Below are 21499 nucleotides of genomic sequence, written 5' to 3'. Positions count from 1 at the left end.
ACAATCTTACCATTCCTCATGAACTTGAGCTTCTGATGCAAGGTAGAAGTTACTGCTCCAGCGGCGTGGATCCATGGTCTTCCGAGGAGACAACTGTAAGAAGCATTGATGTCCATGACTTGGAAAGTAATCTGGAATGTCTCGGGACCAATGGTAATTGGCAAGTCTACTTCCCCGAGAACATCTTTGCGGGATCCATCAAAAGCTTTAACCAGATAGCTACTACCCCTCAGGGAAATTCCATGATGACTCAATTGCCTTAGTGTGGACTCAGGCATTACATTCAACGATGATCCAGTGTCCACCAGCACGTTGGATATCATGTCAGATCTGCAATGCACGGAGATATGCAGAGCCAAGTTGTGGTGTTTCCCTGCTTCGGGGAGCTCATCATCACCAAACCCCAAGTTGTTGCGAGCAGTGATGTTACCCACTATCCCATCAAACTGATCCACAGAGACTTCATGATCAACATAGGCCTGTTCCAGTACTTTCATCAGCACTTTCCTGTGAGTTTCTAAGCTCAGGAGCAGAGACCAGATGGATATCTTTGATGGAGTCTGCAGCAGCTGGTCAACAATTTTATAATCGCTCTTCTTGATGAGCCTCAAAATCTCGTCCAGATTAGACTCTTCGATGGGCTGGCCCGAGGGGCTGGCATTCTCTTCCTCAAGGTTAGCCATGTTTCTTCTCTTGTACAATCTTGTCTGATAAACTCTATCTGGTTGGTGAATCTTGCGAGCACGAGCCACCTTTCAGACTGCGGCGGAAAAACCAGGTAGACAATGAGCACGGGAAGCCATTTGTGACCGATGAATGATGCATATGATGCATGATATGCAAATGCGAAAAGACTCTTTTTTTGTCAGAAGACTTGTCAAAGTGGTTGTGAACATCACGGAGAAACACGGTTTTATTTGAAGATCTTGAGCAAAACTAGAAGTTTAGTTGAGATGGTATCACTTGGTGTTCACATCCGTGATGTTCAAAAGATGACTTGTCTAAGTCCTCTGATAAATGCATGGGAAAAAGTTTTATGCATGTATGCATGATTATGTTCAAGTTCGGAGAAAACATGGTGGGTTGAAGTTCAAAGTCGAGGAGTCATGGGTGGACACGGCGTCCGGTGAAACTAGGGCTTTAGGAAATAGTAACCGGGTTCTAAAAAGGTTCCCAAGTTGCAACCTCTCCGACGTATATCATGGTGTCACGAGACAACACTCGCTCCATGATTATCCGTGGAAGGTCTAACTTGAGTGTAGTATCGCGTGACGACTAAAACTCGAGACAACACTCGGTTTAGCCTCCGCACTACATCCTAGAAAATGGCCAAGGATGGGTTTGGTTATCTACGGTTCATAGCGTCATAGAACAATTAGAAGTAAAGTGCCTAAACGCGACAACACGCGCCGACAACATCACCCCCAAAATGCCTCAGCTATGTGGGATTGATCGCATAATCCAAAACACGAGGTAACCCCTGGAATGAATTGTCGATTATATCCCCCCTAAATCCTAAGTTCACTCAGCCCGGGTGCAGGACTTTTGATATTCTCACCCCACACGTTTGCAAGAAATTAAACATTTATTCACATAGGAAAGCAAGTAAAAGAAACAAGTAAAAATACAAGCGCAAGCGTGGAAATAAAGACTAGGCGTAACTCTCGAATCTCCCCAGTGAAGTCGCCAGCTGTTTTATCTTGGTTTTCGGGTGTCAAACATTGATTACGTTTGAACCTTTCTAACCGGTGATATCTTATTTTTTCTTGGGAAGGGAAAAAGTAAGCAAAACCCTTGAGAATCGAGGTCCGGGAGTTGTTTTCGCTACGGGAAGGTGTTAGGCACCCATAACGACTATAGTATCCTATAGGAACCGTCTTTAATTTCTACGCGCGCGCTTTATTTTTAAATGCTATTTGGAAATGTTATTTACACCTAAGAGTTACTAAATGAAGAATTGGCGGGAGAAGAATGTTTTTTGGATTTTTATTTTAGTTGAATTGAAGGAATTTTGATTCCTTGCCTACGTACCCGTTTAAGGGATCAAATCCACCGTAGTTCTCTTCCAAAAATGTTTTTTGTTTTTGTTGGTTGATTTTAAGTTTGAAAATGGATTTTGAAGAATGGAGATTGAGAGGCCTTAAAGGCATGAGCATTAAGAAATTGTGAGGTTGAATTAGTCATTTGCAAAATATGGTCTAAACATGATTATTTTCATTGAAATTTGATTAAGAAAATGAAAAAAGGAAAATACAATGGGATTTTGATCCCAAGGTTTATTTAGAAAATGGTTTGAATGATGTTTGTTCACATTTTTTTTGGAAAATTGATTTTTCTAAGTATAAACCCTAAACATTCATCTAAACATACAATCCTAAACATACATCTAAACATGCATATTCTAGCTATATACCTAAAGTGGTGTGTGTGCGTGTGTCGGTGCTTGTGTCGGTGTACATTATTAGAGTCCATTGTCCTTTACATCATTGGCCTAGATACATTCTATGGCCTCTTTGCCAAGAAATCAAAAGCATAGGAATATTACAAAACTCCTAAGGGTTACATTCTAATTTTAGTACAAATTAAATTGCAAGAAAAATAGAGATGAACATGGGATGAAATGGAGATGCTTATGATGAATATGAAACATGAAATGAAAAGGTTAGTAGTATAAGGCAATATCAAAAGAAATAAAGCAAGAAAGACACTATAACATAAAGGATGGAAGACAAACCAAGATAAAGGCAAAATGAGTGCAAATATGATTAAAATTTGTTCATAGAATGCAAGAAACATATGACCTATAATTCTCACATCCCAATACATTTTTAAAGGTTTTGGAATCAAATTTTGGAATGGGAATTAAGGCAACATGATTTACTTAGCATTTTAAAACAAACTTTAAGCACATTTACATTATTTAACTACACAACTAACTTGTAAGCTAAGCAACCTACTAAGATTCACAATTATGCAACAATATTAAACACAAACAGTAGCTAAAACCCTATGAAATCAAGTGGTATAGGTCACCAATATTCATCAAGCAATTTGGATTAAAATCAAGCAAAGTTTCATTCATTTTTGGCACAAAATATCACAAAATAGTAGGAAAATTAACACCTTATTTTTTAACCAATTTTAATATGTAAAAATTATCACAAAATGCTACCAAACTATCAAGAAACCTATATGAATTTTTTTGGAATTTTTGAAGAGTTTTTGGACTAAAAGTGCAAGAAAATTACTAATTCTAACAAAAACAAGAAAAAAGCTATATATATTTTTTATCAAAATTTATTATGTAAAAAAGTCATAAAAACATCAAGAAAATCATCAAAAACCTATGGAAAATTATTTGGGATTTTTATGGAGAGTTTTGGACACGTAAAAGGTTCAAATAGCAAAAGGCAGTACAGAAATAGCAAGAAATCATGAAAGAAAAGAATCTGCACAAAAATTCAACCCAGGCCCAAGGCTACAGATGGATCTTGGACTATCCAACTGCCTCAGAGGCGTTGGATTGATCCAAGTCTATCAAAACCCTAGATCTGAAGGCTGAAATTGCAAGGCGCATAGTAACACAGATCAGGCACACAACAAGGACGAATCTAGGCCACACACGTCATCATCTAGCAAATCAAACGGTTAAGATCAAAGGAAAGGTTGAACCAAGGGTGAACCAGACTGGTTTATGTGAACCGGTCCGGTTCACCTCTTATATATACTAGAGACCGGTCCAAACATCACAACTCACCACTCTTTCTCTCACTAAACCTCTCTTAGAGAGAGAAGCTCTGCAATTCTTCTCTTCTTCTCCGACGAGAAAGATTTCTCCGGTACGGTTGCGGGCGACGGTTTCCGTCACCGGAGTTTCAAAACTTAACCGATCTTGCATTTTTTTACATCGTTCTCTTCGTCTCTCCCTCCTCTCTTAGAATATGTAACTCTTTTTCTCAAGAACTCTCGAATAAAACCTAGATCTACACTTTTTAAAATCGGTGAAAACTTTTTCAAAAGAAAGGGAGAGAGGAGAACAATGATACCTCAGTTTTAATCGGAGATTTGGAACAAGAAACACGTCGGAGATCTTGAAATCTTCTTTGAATCGGTGAGTTTCAGGATCTTCGTATTTTCACCGAAAATAAATCGGTGAAAAGCTTCGTATTCTTCTTCTCTCGCTTCGTCTCTGTGAATTTGCTCGAACTGGTACTGATTCACTTCGATCCCTCTTCTTCTCACTTCTTCTCTGTGATCGCGTGATTCATCGTTTCAAACGGTGAACTTGTGCTAGAATTGCAGAGGTTATGGTTCAATGATGATGATTCCGACGAATCTCTGAGAACCTCTTCGAATTTTGTTGAATTTGTTGAATCTTGTTGCAATTGATTGTGAATTTGAGACTGTTTGATTCGTTTTTGGTGAAATTTGTTGTTGAATGGTGTAATTGATGAGGAATTCTATGCGAATTTGTGTGGATTGTGTTGTTGAGAAACGGTTAGGGTTTGAAGATGATGAGTTTGTTCATCATGTTCTTGAGTTTTTCTGCGTTTTGATCTTTCTGTGGTGGAGAGAGAAATGGAATTTCTGTTTTTGATGATGTGTACAGAAATGAATGGTGGTTGCTGACTTTGACTGGTGAGTTGGCTTTTATAGCTGACACATGTATGGACTGGACCAATGGGATTTTGACATGTGGCATACCCTTGTAACAAACTTCTGTGGACCACTAAGACTCTGACACGTGTACAGAATAGATGATTTGGACAAAAGAGGACTAAATTGCAAAATAAAAAAATTAAAAGGCCTAAAAAGAAAATTAAAAAGGACTTGAATGTAATTTCGGACACCTTGGACTTAGAAAAAAAACTAAAAATAAAATTGGAATAAAAATGGTAATTTGACTAAACGTAAAGCGAAACGATTAAAATTTGACAAAATGGACTAAAACGAACCAATGGCTTAAATGAGGTACTTTAAAGTAACCTCTCTCTGCCGAAATTTCGTGTGAAATGACCAAAATGCCCCTGGGGCTAAAACGACTGTAAATGACTCAGATACGAATTTGAAATGGATTTTCAACAGAGAAATGAAACAACAGTTTATTTAAACCAACTTGAAAGACTCAGAGACAATTTTAAGAGTTTAAACAGAGCTTTGACACTTGAAAAGACTAAAATGCCCCTAGGGGCAAAACTGACTCAAAATGACTTCAAAGGCAATTTTTAAAATGGATTTTGCCATAGAATGAAATGAAGACTTATTCAAACTATTTAAAAGGACTTCAAACAAAATTTTGAAAGACTGAGAGACACTTGACATAGGAAATGACTAAAATACCCTTGCATGTAAATTTTGCAAATAACCTTGAAATAAAATGCAGAGAAAGATGCCATTGATCAGAGACATATCAAATGACTTAAAATGCAAGAAAAGAAGAATTGAGTTGGTATTTTTAGGTCCAAAATTAGGGTATAACAGAAGTTACATTCCATGTACTCCGTCTTGCTTCTACTCAGGCGGAAGCCATACGCTTCTAAGGCTTGCCTCCAAGTCTCTAGCTTCCCGTTTAACTCCTCCCTCGACTCACCAAGCAAGACTACATCATCTGCAAAAAGCATACATCTCGGTGCTAACTCTTGGATGTGTTCCGTCAGCACATCCAAAACTAAAGTAAAAAGATAAGGACTTAGGGTTGACCCTTGGTGCAGTCCTATTGTTATGGGAAAATCTACGGTATCCCCATCCTGCTTCCTCACACTAGTCGAAGCCCCCTCATACATATCCTGGATAGCTCTAATATAGGCAATCCTCACCCCTTTCTTCTCCAGGGATTTCCACAAAATCTCTCTAGGTACTCTATCATACGCCTTCTCCAAATCAATGAAAACTAAGTGTAAGTCTTTTTTATCCGTCCAGTATCGCTCCATCACGCGTCAAAGTAAGTAGATCGCTTCCATAGTCGACCTCCCAGGCATAAAACCAAATTGGTTATCCGTAACGTGAGTCTCTTTTCTTAGTCTGCGCTCAATTACCCTTTCCCATAATTTCTTAGTCGCGCAATGTTGTATATCCCCCTTGTTCTTATAGATTGGAATTAAGGTGCTTCTTCTCCACTCGTCTGGCATTTTCTTCGTCCTCATAATCTCGTTGAAAAGTTTTGTGAGCCACACAATTCCTCAATCGCCAAGACTTTTCCACACTTCGATAGGTATGTTGTCCGGCCCAACTGCCTTGCCATTACTCATCCTTTTCAACGCTTCTTTCACCTCGTGCTCCTGAATCCGATGATAATAGTTATAGTTCCGGTCCTCCTCCCTGATGTTTAACCTGTTAGAGTCTAGTAAGATCTCATATCCTTCATTAAATAAGTTGTGGAAATACTTCTTCCATCTATCCTTAATATCTCTTTCTTGCACCAAAACTCTACCATCTTCATCCTTAATACATTTCACTTGGTCCAGGTCTCTTGTCTTTCGTTCTCGTCCCTTCGCAAGCTTGTATATAGATTTCTCCCCCTCCTTCGTACCTAAAGATTGGTATAATCCTTCAAATGCTTGAGTTCTCGCTTCGCTCCCTGCCTTCTTAGCCTCTTTCCTAGCTATTTTATATTTATCCCAAGTTTCGGCATTTTTACACTTAGACCAATCTTTAAAACAAACTCTCTTGATCCGAACTTTACTCTGAACACTGTCATTCCACCACCAAAATTCTTTACCCCTAGGTCCAAAACCTCTAAATTCTCCCAACGTCGCTTTTGCCACCTTCTTAATCTCATGAGCCATCCTCTCCCACATATCATTAGCGCTTCCATGTGGTTGCCTGAAACCTCCCTCTAATATCTTGTGTTAGAATATCCTTTGTTTGTCACCCTTTAAATGCCACCACTTGATTCACGGAGCCCCGCTACGATCTCTTCTCTTTGCCCTCCTCTTAACCCTTACATCCATCACCATTACTCTGTGTTGGGTAGTTAAGCCCTCTCCAGGTATGACTTTACAGTCTAAACAGATCTTCCTATCTGTTTTCCTAATGAGAAAGAAATTGATCTGAGAACATGAGGCCCCACTCTTGTAAGTGATGAGATGCTCCTCTCTTTTCCTAAAACACGTAATTTATGTTTTATTCAATTAGTTATATGTTATGCAGTTTGATATAGTGGAGTAGGTTCTTTTTTTATACAAGATATAGTGGAATAGGTTGGTTAGTGAAACTATATTAGTGAAAATCACTCTCAGGTTCTGAGTCAATACCATCTGACCACAATATGTGTAATATTAATCACCAATATCTAATATTTTATTAGTGCACTAGACTGAAAAAGATCATTGATGTTTTTCATTTAGCTATTGATCTATTTGAGCACAAGTATTATCATCGAGATGGTTATTTATTTAAATCTAAACTTCAATTTGGAGATGTAAGTATGATAAATGTTTGACAGAAGATGCATAAACCATTGAGGTTGTTACAGAAAATAATTCAGATCAGTTCTTTTTTTGCGATCAAGGCAAGGACCTATGGAAGAAATTGGAAGAGGCTTGAATAATTTGTTAATGTTAATTGTAACAATTAGATATATTGGTGTCTCTTTGTTAACATGAAACTTGTTGTTAACGAAAATAGTGTGACCTGTGCCGATGAACTTATGTGTCTAAAGTATGCTGCAGGTGTGTAGAACTGTACTCGCTGTAAATATACTTATGTGTATGTGTATATTTTATTCTTGTTTACCTGCTTGTTGCAGATACTTGGTGTACCTCTCATAATATGTCAAACCTTTTTGAAGAAGGACGGTTGCATATGATCGATAAAGAATATCAAATATTTACGAATATGGCAATGAACAGATTGGTTGGTTGGTGGGGAGTTTGATAATTCCAACACTAAGTTTAGGCTGATGAACTATGGCAATGAAGACATCAGTGGCCTTAAGGAAGACCTTGCACAGGAAATAAACAAAATGTAGAGAGATTTGAAGAGACGTTCTGAGGCAAGCTCAAGCAATTGCAATAATTTGGTTGTGTCATTGTCGATAACCAAGTTCTAAGACTCTGAGAGCTCAAGATGCACACACTCTTGGTGAGGATGGCGTATAGAAGGAGGCGAAGAATAGAGCTTTTCACTTTTCACGTCCAGGCCCTTGTGGGCTAACGCAGATTGCAGTCACCACACCCATGCCACCACAATGGTAGCGTGCCAAATGCCTTCCTTCTACTTGTTGTGCATGTGCAAGTTCGTCTTTGAGAATTGATGTTGGGGACAGTTGCCACCATTATTTATTGATGATTGAAGCACTACCAGCCCTAAACTTAAGGGAATTACGAAACCCTGGGTTTCAAAAGTTGGCTCGCCAAAGTTGAACTAAGAAGAATCGGAGGCCAAGTTGCAAATAACAAGTTGTTTTTCATTGCTGTATCATTGCCAGTTTGATTGAAATACATCACATATGATGGTTGAAAACTACTTTTGCCCCAAGCACCGCATACTAGGCTAAACCATCTATATTATACAATTGTAAGATAAGCAAATTCATCAATAAAATGTCTTTAAACAACTCTCCACAAATGAAAAGAAAATGCAGCGGATCAATATGCATTATAATCCAATAATTTGGTGGCAGGAAGAATAATAAAAAAATCAAAAAAATAACTTCTTGCCTACCTATACATCATTGACCCTTTGAAGGTCAAGTCAACTCAACTAGCTTTTTGCTACTCCGGTATTTTGAACCAAATGATAAATGCATGAAGAAAACAAGAATTCCTTTTAGAATGGGAAAAATCCTTTCCCTCACTCATTTGAGATAAGAAAACCTTAACAGCCTATACAAATTCTGACAGATATTTAGTGACTTAAGTTAGAAGATGAGATCCCCATATGCTTTTTTGGTGGGGAAAGGGTAACAAAGCCATGTCAATGAACATCACTACTTCTTCACGTATGTGAGATATGGATCTTGGGCAATGGTCAATACATCTGGTCTCTCAGCCTGGTTATATGTTAGACACCGCCGTATAAATTCCTGGCAAATTTGTACATTAAATAGAGATATTGTCAGGTTTCAGTGATATATATAAAAAGTAAGTATAGGTATTTTGGATTTGGTTCCTCTAAACTGTGAGGAGTGTTATTCAGAGAAAACGGTGCAGAATTATAATTATTGATTGGTAAATCAGCAGTGAGACTTTTAACTACTTCATAGTCTGTTTCCTTCTTCAACAGTTGAGATTATAACTACTTTTAACTACTTTATAGTTTGTTACTTAGAGAATAATACAATGCCTAAGAAATATTATTATGGTTCTGCTGAGTGCTGATGATAATTAGAAGTATAAATTTTTAAATGAAAAAATATCTTGCACTACCAATACTTTCTCATGGCTGCAAATTACTTTCAACAGCTATCAAACCATTAACATTTTAATGGGCATTGTGATACCGAGGAGAGAATTTGCACATTCAGATAAATTGTCAACGCTAATTGCGCCTGCACATAGAATAAAGTCGGATTTTCGTGCAATCATATAACCTAAAACAGGTGAAGATTGTGTCCACTGAATAATAGAATAATATAAATAAATGAACGATGGCCAAAGAACAATTAGCTACGGGTAGTACTTAACATAAAAGGTCTCAACCTACCTCTGCCTCATTAGAAACAGTAGGTCTTGCGGGAAATTCAACCTTGCGTGCCTTAATAATTGTGTCTTCACGAAGTATTCTCTCTTGTGTTTGGTCATGTCCGAAAGGACGTCTGCCGAAGAGCATTTGATAAAACAAAATACCAGCAGACCAGACATCAACCTGTTTTACACAAGTCAGAAATGTTATGTGAATATCAAGTAAGATAATTATCCAACACTTAGTTGTTTGCACAATACCGACATCACGAAACTTATGTTAAAACGAAATATCCATTGACCAAAAATGACTGACAAATTGAGATTCATAACACAAAAAATGATCCATGTATTCACGACTTAAAAAAAAAAATTAATGACCTTGGATGATATAAGAGGCGTCTTGCTGAGCTCAAAGCATTCAGGAGGCAAATACCTGCAAATCAAAAATGAAAGAAAGGCAAAAAGAGGTTTATTAAAGCAAATGTTGAAAGAAGTTTAAAACCAACAAGTTCGGAACACTTCAAAATTTGAAATCCTACAACAATGATCTTCATCACTTACCAATACGTTCCTGCCCCTATGAAATAGGCATAGCATATCATGACAACACAACATATCAGAGTGCACTTATTTAACAAATAAATTACTAGATTAGGCTAATTTACTTTAGATAGCATTAAGTCCATACAGAACCAAATTGACCACATCCAACTGTAATCCAATACACCAATAATGATGAAACTAGGAACTACACTGTGAAAACCATATATAGTTTACAGTTTATTTAGGTTTACCCTATGACATAAGTGATCATTTAAGTATTAAGGAGGATTTATAACTTGTCATGATGCCCATAAGCTATTTATAGCTTATTTCTACTAGCTTCCAATGACGGCTAATGAAACAAATTAGTACTATATGAAAATAAGCTTAACTACATTCCCAAAATAACTAAGTTAGATAACAAGTTATTGTACAACCAAGATATCCTATCTACTCAAAATCAACACTCTACTTTGCTGGTTTCTTTATCCCTCCCCTGTTTATATAAATCCCTCCCCATCCCATTTTAAAAGAAAGAAAAACATTTCAAAAATTATTCGGCTATACTTGCTTGTTGCATATACTTGGTGTATCTCTCATATTTGGTGTAGATCGATAAAGAATGCCACATCCTTACGAATATGGCAATGAAAACTAGTACTTTTGTACCACCTATTTTACCAATGTAACATAAACTCTTCAATCAAATGTCTTTAAATAATACTCCACAAATTAAAAGAAAAAGTAGCCATTAATATGCATTAAAAATTCTGACAGATATTTAGTGAGTGAAGAAGTTAGAAGATGAGATCACTATTCCTTTGAGAAAGTGAGATACAAATCTTGAGCAAATTGTTAATACATCAGGTCCTCCACCTGATCATATGTACTATTTTTGGATATGGCTCCTCTAAAACGATGAGTGCTCCTCAGAGAATATGATGCAGAATTATAACTATTGAATTGAAATCAATGGTTAAGACTATAATTTAACTACTTCATAGTTCGTTCGTTTTGAGTAGAGTACAAGCCCAGATTGATGACACAAATGTAGATGGTGTGCAAGAGGTTGATGGAGGAATAAAACTTAGGTTGTGGACCGAGTCTGCAGGGGGTCGTACCCGTGGTCGAGTTTATGGTACAACAGACTTGTCTGTCAACCTCCGGCGTGGGTGCACATCATTTACTCAAAAATCTCAAGATCATCATGGTTCCATGTATGAGATGTCTATTAGCCACGCAATGTGGTCTAGGGTGACGAGCCTTTCCTCGGAAAATTTTACGGGTTGCGCGTGAAAAAAGTTAATATCACAACTTCGGGGGATGTATTGGATTAGGATTCTAAGAGATTTTAAAAGACTTTTTAATTATGAAAAAGTCTTGTGGTATTCAATCAAGACTCTTTGCAACTTAAAAAAAGTCTTTGGTATTCAATCAAAACTTTTTGTCATTTTAAAAAAGTCTTGAGGTATTCAATCAAGATTTCTCATCACTTAAAAAAAGTCTTGTGGTATTCAAAATCATTCAAATTTCGAAGGATTGTTTAATAAATTGTATTTTGAAGGATTTTGTAGGATTTTCTAGTGAAATTTTAGCAATAAAAGGTCTTTCATGAAGACATGAGATTTCTTGAGATTGGTTTTCTTTTAAAATTTTACTCTCTCTCTCTCCTCTCTGCTCTCTCTCTCTCTTTCCTCACTTCCCCCTCTCTCCATCTCACATAAAAAAGATAAAAAAAAAATAAGAGTTTGTATTGAGAATATTATGATAGAGTGTGTTTTCATTTCTTTTTTTTTTTTTTTGACAAAATAGAAGATATTCATTCATTCAAATTGAAAGAGTACATTGATATAATGCAAATTCGCTAAAAACAAAAAGGATGAATCTGTGAACAGGCTCACAACATCCATGTTAATAGCATGATGTTTGGACGTCCCTTGTTTGATGTCACATATGTGTTCCAATATCATTTTTCTTCATGGACTTGTCTCATTTGGCTAAAGTCAAGTCTTGTAATATACACCAAATATTTCTATGGATGCTAATGAATTAATTATCGTATCACTAAAATTGCAACCACAAAAAATATTTCCACTGGAGTTACGTTTAAAGAAAACATCCCCTAGCTACTACAAAACAAGAGCACCGCAAGACTCAATTTCTAAAACGTTTACTCGGTTTTCTACGCAAAATAACTTTCAGCTCAATTTATTTTCTTAATTTCTTTTAAATTAAAGGTGACTCTTCATTCAACTTTAGAATTAATTTGTCAAAGTATTTTACTTTTTCAAAAAAATAATAGTACTTAACTCAAAATCAATTCTGACAATTGCATAGTTTATGGGACAAGTGATTTGGACCAATATTTTAAAAACTAGAGTTAACCAATTAATTGAATTGATAGTCATTCATCAGTTCAATAGAATCAATTCGTTGGAAGTATCAATAGAATTGCTTATTTTTTTTATTTTTAAAAATAAGAAGAATGTAAATATGTTTGATATTATCAACTGCAAATATATTATATTTTTCTTTATTTTTGAAAGTTCATAATTGAAATTTACCATTAATTTTGATGATCTGATTCTCAATGTGCTTGTGGGCATTGGTAGAAAGAAACTACAAATAAATACATGAATAGTGGGTTTTATTATCAAATACATTATTATATAAAATTTTGTTTAAATAATATTGTTTTATATAATTAGACATTACACAATTTGGTACCAATTTTCGACATAGGACGTAGAAAACTTAACTAAAAGGTAGGCGCAACACTGATGTAAATTTATGACGGTTGAAATTGATTTTGTAGATAAGTGACCTAGTGTAAAACTGATGTTAGAAGTGAAATCTGTTTAATTTTGGATTTTTTACACATGATTAAAAATAGGTGGAAAATATTCCTCTGTACGACATCTCTAATGCATTAACATTGGTATCTATGAAGTATTGATGCTTGTAAAACAGTAAATATTCCTTTTTAGGTGTCTTTTTAGGGTGAATTATTCGTTCCTATTTAACCGTCATTTTGGTATTTTAAGGATACGATTTGTCAATTATACCCTTTGTCAATTACTTTTATCTTTTTCAATAAAACTAATTAATGCTATCTATTTAAAAAATCAAAGTTTGTTTTTTTAAACAAATTTTGTTTGTTTTTTTAAAACAAAGTTTGTTTCTTGTTATCTTCAAATTTAAACAAATTTTTTTAGCAAACAATGGTTCCAATAAGAGTTAAAATTCATAAATAAGATGAGTAGCAATTGTTAAAAATTTTAAGTGTGACTCTAGGCATTGGTTGAAGTCATAGTTGAAGCCTTAACTTTAATTAAAGGAGATAGAAGAAAGTTAATTTTTTCTTAATTTTTGATTAATGTGAAGTTGGTTCCTTAAAAGGAAGATTAATGTGAAGTTGGAATAATTTTTATATTGACTTAAAATAATTAAAAAAATGTGCACAATATTTAAAAAATTGACAATTGTTTGTTATGAGAGAGAGTGCGCAAAAAAATAAGAATTTGTTCGAGGAAAAGATAATACCAGACAATTGGTTGTTATGAGAGAAAGATAACATATTAAATTTATTGGAAAGATAAAGTGTGTGCAAAGAAATAGGAATTTATTTGTGGATTAAAATGAGGGTATTGAAGTAGATAAAATAGTCACAAGGAAGGGGGTTTGAATTGTGACCCTTTAAAAATTAACCTGCAACTTAAAATTAATTCTCAAGTGGTTTACTTGGAAAAGTTAAGTTAGTGAACTTGCTTCAGAACGTTCTGACATTCTTGTGCAGATTATGCAGAAACTGATTTAATCAAGTAACTGTGTTGTGTGTGTATAGTGTATACTAAATTTAAAAGAGTAAAGGGAAAAGAAAGAACACACAGAAATTTATAGTGGTTCACCCAATGTGGGTTAGTCCACTCCTCACAATCTTGTGAGAGTTTCCACTATGATGTTTGAGATAACCTCTCAAATCTTGCACTTTACAATCTTGTTCACCTGAACAATTACATCAACTGTATTCTCTAAGCCTCAGCAGGCTTGCACCTTCTTGCTAAGTTACCCACTTAGACTTTTACTCCTTCTACTCAAACTAACACTTTAGTATCCCTAAAGTTAGATGAGACTTTCTTTACTTCTTGCTAAGTTACCCACTTAGACTTTTGCACCTTTAACTCAAACTAACACTTTAGTACCCCTAAAGCTAGATGAGACTTTACAAGATGTTTGGAGCTTGAATGATTGAAATCAAGAGAAGAAAGGAAGGAAAAGTTATCTTTAAAGAGATAACAGAAAGAATTGATTTACACTACAAGAAGATATAAAGAATCTTCAGTGATGATCAATTCATATGCTAGAGCTTCAAAACAACCTTAAGTTGTTTTTCTTGTATGCTTTGCAATTTGTGTGGAGTTTGAATGTTTGAGAATCAAACTGACGAGGGGAAAGAAGAAAGTTATCTTTGCAATTTGTGTGGACCTTTTATTCATGTCATGTGTACTTGCATGTTCTTCACGTTCTTGATGAATCTGGGTTTGCTTATGAACACCCTTCTGAACTTCCATCAGAACGTTCTCATCAACTCACTGATCAACATTCTGAACTAACTTTCTGAACTTCAGAGTTAGTTCATGAATTCAATGTCCTTTGATTTCTTGTATCTTGGTATGATTTAAACATTGTTCTTGTCTTAGTAAAACACACAAGAGCACAAGTTAAATACCAAGGAATTAATCAAAGTTCATTTAATCCTTAATCATTAAAGTTTATTATCTTTAAAATTAATTAGGGATTTTGTCTCAACAGGTATAATAGGAAGAACATGTACAAAAATACACATCGCTATTTTGGTGTTAATTTTCTAAAAAGACACTTAAAAAGGAACGGAGGGAGTATGGTACGCGTATGATACTTGTTCGATACTCCAATTTGTCTCATTATTTTATTGCAAGTAAAATGTGTAATTTTCGCATATTTTAATATAATAATATCATTTTAATATAATAATATCATATTATTTGTGTATTTGAGTATTTTTAGTAAGCAAAACACTTTTTGAATTTTTAAACTTTTATTGCACCTTTTTTGTTGTGAATTTAACTCATGTTGTTTACTAGCGTTATATATAGTTGGACACCCATAATTCTTCAACGATCATTCCATATTGAAATTGGTTATCACAAATAGTTCATAATCTCTTGTCATAGTTGAACCTTCTTTTGAAGGGATGAGGTGAACCTTAGTATGTTATGTTTTAGGAGATTGATTATCATCTGCTATACCCAAACCTGGTTTGTCCACAAATTCATTCTTTTATTTTTTTACAGAATACTATTTATTCCTTAAAAGTCTAAAATTTAAATCAAATCATTGTTTTAAGAAAATAAATTGTACGTGTACTTTTTGAAACTAATTTGACATAATTTTATTCCTTAAAGTTTAATCTTATTAGAGACTAATTTTATTCCAAAAAAAAAATGACTAATTTGATTGACAATTAATATTTTTTTAAGGACTTTGACAATTAATATTATTAAAGACCAAATTAATATGTTTCATATTTTAATGGCAAAATAGCTCTAATTTTTTCTTCCTCGAAGACTTGGTTCAATATTTACTCCAAATTGTAAAATGTCTAATTTTAACTATTGATTGTTGTCCCAAGAATTTAGCTTAGTTGGTAGTGACATTGCATATTATATACGGGGTCGGGGTTCGAACACCGGACACCCCATTTGTTCACCTTAATTAAAAAGTTGAATTTCTAACCAATAAACTACTTGACAAAAAAAAAATCTCGCTATGTTGTTACTTTCATGATTTAATCCGTCAATTTTTGTATAAATTAATTTTTTTTTGGTACAAAAGAGGGCAAAAGCCCATAAATTAATTATAATTAATGTCGTAAATAGTGCTACATATGGTTCAAAATTCTCGGTCATCCCTTGTACAAGATGATACTTAATTAACTCAAGGGTCATCCAAACATGTAACCGTAAAGACGCACGTTAAGGTTTCTACAAATATCAAATATTGTTAAGAAAAATTAACTTTCAACTATTTTAAAAAATAAATTGACAAAATTTTCAATACATCATTTTTATTTTTGGTATATTAACATGTTAGCAAAATGCATGTTTTCATTTTCTTCGATCCCTAATCATCTTTTTTGTTTGAGTTACGATGATACTGATATTAAGTTTCCACCACTGCTTAGCAATGGCTAATCTTTGTTGGAGAACCCGTGGGATATATAAGGCGGGTTCTCCCCTTTTAACCAAATTTTTTTCCATACACATGAGCCAGAAATCAAATCTCTAACCACATGTCATTTACCACTTAGACCAATCCATGATTGGTTGACCCTACCGATCTTAATTATACACCAAATATTTGTATGGATACTGATGAATTAATGTTTTTTGGAAGATACTAATGAATTAATGTTTTTTTTTTGACAAATAATGAATTAATGTTATCGTCAATTAGTATAATGGACTCAAAATACTCTATTACTAAAATTGCAACCACAAAAAATCAATCTACTAACCGGAGTGTCTCATACGGTTGAAGATAAGCACCGGCACTTACTACAAAACAAGCCCATCTTACATCAATGCTTTAGTTTCGGGGTTATGTTTTTAATATAAATAACTAAATAGAGGGAAATCAATTAGTACATTCAAAATTAAATCATATCATAAAGGAAAAAGGAAAGAATACTGAGAAGAGAGTATAGTGTAAGTTTCTCTAAATGGGGTCCTTTTTTATTCTATTCTCTTCTTTTACCTTTCACTTTTTCTTGTTCTTGTTGCTTACTCATTTTATTTCCTATTCTTCCTCACTGTGCAACCATCATGACAGCTCTGCATTGTTAAAATTCAAAAACTCATTTTCTGTCAACACTTCATCTCAACTCTATTTTTCGTGTTCTTCTTTTTCTTTCAAGACAGAATCTTGGAAAAACAATACAGATTGTTGCGAGTGGGATGGTGTCACGTGCGATACTGTGTCAGGTCACGTGATTGATCTGGACCTCAGTTGCAACAATCTGAAAGGTGAATTACATCCCAATAGCACTGTCTTTCAACTTAGACACCTTCAACAACTCAACCTGGCTTTTAATAATTTTTCTGGGTCTTCAATGCCTATTGGTATTGGAGATTTAGTGAATCTAACGCATCTAAATCTATCATATTGTGACCTCAATGGTGATATTCCCTCCACAATCTCTCATTTGGAAAAATTAGTATCACTTAATCTTAGCTTTAACATTGTGGAACTTGATTCATTCACATGGAAGAAACTCATTCATAATGCTACTAATTTAAGGGAGCTTTATCTGAATGGAGTGAACATGTCTTCAATCAGAGAGACCTCTTTGTCGTTGTTAACGAATTTGTCATCTTCTTTGGTTTCTCTTAGTCTACCATTCACTAGAGTGCATGGAAATTTGTCAAGTGACATCCTCTCTTTACCTAATCTTCAAATACTAGATTTGTCATCTAATGAACTTAGCGGTAACATCCCAAATGTTTTTGGAAATTTAACCAAATTTAATTTTTTATCACTTTACTCTAACAACCTAACTGCCAAGTTCCATCATCACTTTTTCATCTACCTCAACTTTCTATTTTATATTTATCATTTAACAAACTAGTTGGCCCAATTCCAATTGAAATCACAAAACGTTCAAAATTGAGCTATGTGGAATTGAATAATATGTTAAATGGAACAATTCCACATTGGTGTTATTCTTTGCCGTCATTGTTAGAGTTGCAACTCAACAATAACCATCTCACAGGGTTCATTGGTGAGTTCTCAACATATTCTTTGCAATCTTTGGATCTCTCTAATAACAACCTACAAGGTCATTTTCCAAATTCAATATTTGAACTGCAAAATCTTACCGACTTAGATTTGTCATCAACAAACTTAAGTGGTGTTGTGGATTTTCACCAATTTTCTAAATTAAACAAACTAAATTCCCTCGTTCTTTCACACAATAGTTTTCTTTCTATCAACGTTGATAGCAGTGCTGACTCCATCTTACCCAACCTTGTTGACTTAGATTTATCTTCTGCAAATATTAATAGCTTTCCTAAATTCCTGGCACAACTGCCAAATCTGCATTGGTTAGATCTCTCCAATAACAACATTCATCGGAAAATTCCCAATTGGTTTCATAAGAAACTTTTAAACTCATGGGAAAACATTGGATACATTGATCTTAGTTTCAACAAGTTGCAAGGAGATCTTCCAATTCCACCTGATGGCATTCAATACTTTTTACTCTCAAACAACAACTTCACAGGAGATATTTCTTCAACATTCTGCAATGCAAGTTCCCTTTTAATTCTCAATTTGGCTCACAACAATTTGACAGGTATGATTCCACAATGCCTAGGAACATTTCCTCATCTCTCTATTTTGGATATGCAAATGAACAACCTATATGGAAGCATGCCTAGAACCTTTTCCAAAGGAAATGCATTTGCGACCATAAAGTTGAATGGCAACCAATTGGAAGGACCACTACCACAGTCATTGGCTCACTATTCAAATCTTGAAGTTTTGGACCTTGGTGACAACAACATAGAGGATACATTTCCCAATTGGCTAGAAACTCTACCAGAGTTACGGGTGCTAAGTTTACGATCAAATCATCTTCATGGTACAATCACTTATTCTAGCACACCAAGAATTCATTTCCTAAGTTAAGAATTTATGATGTCTCTGGCAACAATTTTAGTGGGCCCATGCCAACATCATGCTTCAAGAACTTTCAAGGAATGATGAATGTGAATGACAGCCTGATTGGTTTGCAATACATGGGTAAAGCCGATTACTACAATGATTCTTTGGTGGTCATAATGAAAGGTTTTTCCATAGAGCTAACGAGGATATTGACTACTTTCACAACTGTTGATTTATCAAATAACATGTTTGATGGAGATATTCCACAAGTCATTGGAGAATTAAATTCTCTCAAAGGCCTTAACCTTTCAAATAATGGAATCACGGGTACCATTCCACAATCTTTGAGTCATTTGAGAAATTTGGAGTGGTTGGACCTCTCAAGTAACCAGTTGAAGGGAGAGATTCCCGAGGCTTTGACAAATTTGAATTTCCTCTCATTCTTAAATCTTTCACAAAACCATCTTGAGGGAATCATACCTACAGGTCAACAGTTTGATACATTTGGAAATGATTCTTACAAAGGGAATACAATGTTGTGTGGATTCCCATTGTCTAAATCATGCAAAAATGAGGAAGATCTGCCACCACATTCAACATCTGAAGATGAAGAAGAATCAGGATTTGGCTGGAAAGCTGTAGCAATCGGATATGCATGTGGGGCAATATTTGGGTTGCTCTTTGGATATAATGTATTCTTCTTCACTGGTAAACCCGAATGGCTTCTTAGACTTGTTGAGCATACATTTAACATAAGATTGAAAAGAACAAACAAAGCTAGCGCAAATTGCAGAAGAATTAATTAATTGGATGAGGTTATTTTCAAATATGTAGATACAACTGTTTGTAATTAATCTGAATTTCCCAGTCTAAGGGATGTACTATTATATATATATATATCTTTTAATACCAATGTGTTATATATTGTAAGTTGTTGAACAAATAAGAAATTTATAGTGATCAATTGCTTTTTTGTTACTTTCAAGATTTTTTTTTTTATCTCAATGTCTCCTGGTTGGTAGGTAGCCCACATTTGGGTAAATCTAGTATATGTGGCATACTGCAAAATCAAACACCACCCTCAAAAACTGCATAACATACATTATTTGCAAAAAAATAACACACCCATCTGACTTCACACTAGAGCATCATCTGACATGAAACCAAGCACCGAGACGCAACCATAAAATAGCAACTCTGCTATAAAAAAAGCAATTCAGCAATGTCAAGCTCAAAACAGCAGCCACAAAACCAAGAGTTTGAAGCAGGCTATCAAAGAATCAGACCTAGTAGCCATTCAAAAAAGTAATAGCATTCCTTCTTCAAAATGTCCCTGCAATGTATCAGCCTCCCCTCTATGCATGCTTCTGCTTTGGCTAACAAATCTTCTATCAAAATACTAGCAGACCAGACATCAACCTGTTTTCCACAAGTCGGAAATGTAAAATTATTATTGATTATCATGTAAGATGGTTACAATTATGACACTTATATTGCAGCTATATGTGTATTCACGACTTAAAAAGTTATTGACCTTGGATGATATGAGAGGTGCTTGCTGCGCTCAAAGCATTCAGGAGGCAATTACCTGGAAATCGATAAAGAAAAGGCAAAAGGAGGTTTTATTAAAGCAAATTTTGAAAGGAGCATCAAAGTTAAAGTATAATGAAAGAGACTAAAGCTTAAAACCAACAAGTTCGGAACAGTTTGAAATTTGAAATCCTACAACAATAATCTTCACCACTTACCAATATGTTCCAGCACCTTGGGATGTAAGAACACGTCAAGTCACCACGAAGAAAAACATTCTTCAAATCCATTTGATAGACCACCCATTAGAAGTAGCACCATGCGAACAATTGTCATTTTGGCAACCAGTGTAAATGTCTAATCATAATAAGCTCCATATTCCAGCTTGTTTCCTAAGGCAACCAATCAAGCCTTGTAACGGCTAAGGGACCCATCCGAATTCATTTCACATAATACACTCATTTGTAGCCATGGGTTTGATATCATCGGGGACAAGAGTGACCCAATGGGGTGTCGCCGAATAAAGCCCAGATGAACTAGGATCTCACAGATTTGATCGAACTTGCTCGTACCATGTCACAAATTCTGGCTTAATGCTTTTCTCATTGTTATTCCTTGTGTGTGTGTGTGTGTGTGTCATATATATTGAGAACAAAAATCAGAGTCGCCTTTTCTAGGAACAAACTAATAAATATAATTAAGGAGGTAAATCAATTTCTGATTCACGATCTATATGATCATACTTGCAAGTACCATTGGGGCAAAATAATTACAAGAGGAAGAAAGAGGTTAGACATACAAGCTAGACATTCATATGAAGATCCTTTAACACCAAGTCATCTTCCCAGGTCTCAGTTAAGACAGTTCCAGCTCTAAAATTAATAATCAACCCACTAAGAAAACCAAAATAAAATTATTATGAAAAAGCATCCGTCACAGTGCTCCACCTATACCTGACTAAACCAACATTTCCAAGTCTCAACGAATCATGTCGTACTTTTAGCCTTTCTTTTTGTCTCAGTCTTTGAAACTGATATCAGCAAATCATATATTACTTATATTCTCTGCAAAATACAAGGACCGGATGAAATGTGAAT

At 34.9% G+C, this 21499-nt stretch overlaps 1 protein-coding gene, 1 long non-coding RNA gene and 1 pseudogene across 2 annotated transcripts; 1 reads left to right on the top strand and 2 right to left on the bottom strand.

Annotated features, from left to right (window-relative positions):
• Positions 1 to 6179: 6179 nt before the first annotated feature.
• On the bottom strand, positions 6180 to 6785 carry LOC146924482 (uncharacterized). Its single transcript, XM_085711860.1, has one exon. It carries the CDS (start codon positions 6783 to 6785, stop codon positions 6180 to 6182), a length of 606 nt encoding a protein of 201 aa, XP_085567986.1.
• A 1601-nt stretch (positions 6786 to 8386) lies between these two features.
• Positions 8387 to 20649, bottom strand: LOC146924480 (uncharacterized). Its single transcript, XR_015010186.1, has 4 exons — positions 20621 to 20649; positions 10005 to 10059; positions 9646 to 9807; positions 8387 to 9025 (listed from the first exon to the last, which is right to left on the bottom strand). It is a non-coding gene; the product is annotated as an uncharacterized LOC146924480 (long non-coding RNA).
• Positions 16930 to 19836, top strand: LOC146924481 (receptor-like protein 49; annotated as a pseudogene).
• Positions 20650 to 21499: the final 850 nt, after the last annotated feature.

This window comes from Medicago sativa, chromosome 5 (genome assembly GCF_051527215.1).
Source record: "Medicago sativa cultivar Bolivia chromosome 5, Bolivia_mono, whole genome shotgun sequence".
Lineage (NCBI taxonomy): Eukaryota > Viridiplantae > Streptophyta > Magnoliopsida > Fabales > Fabaceae > Medicago > Medicago sativa.
The sequence above is the reverse complement of the archived record's forward strand: the minus strand, read 5'-3'. Positions and strand labels throughout refer to the sequence as shown.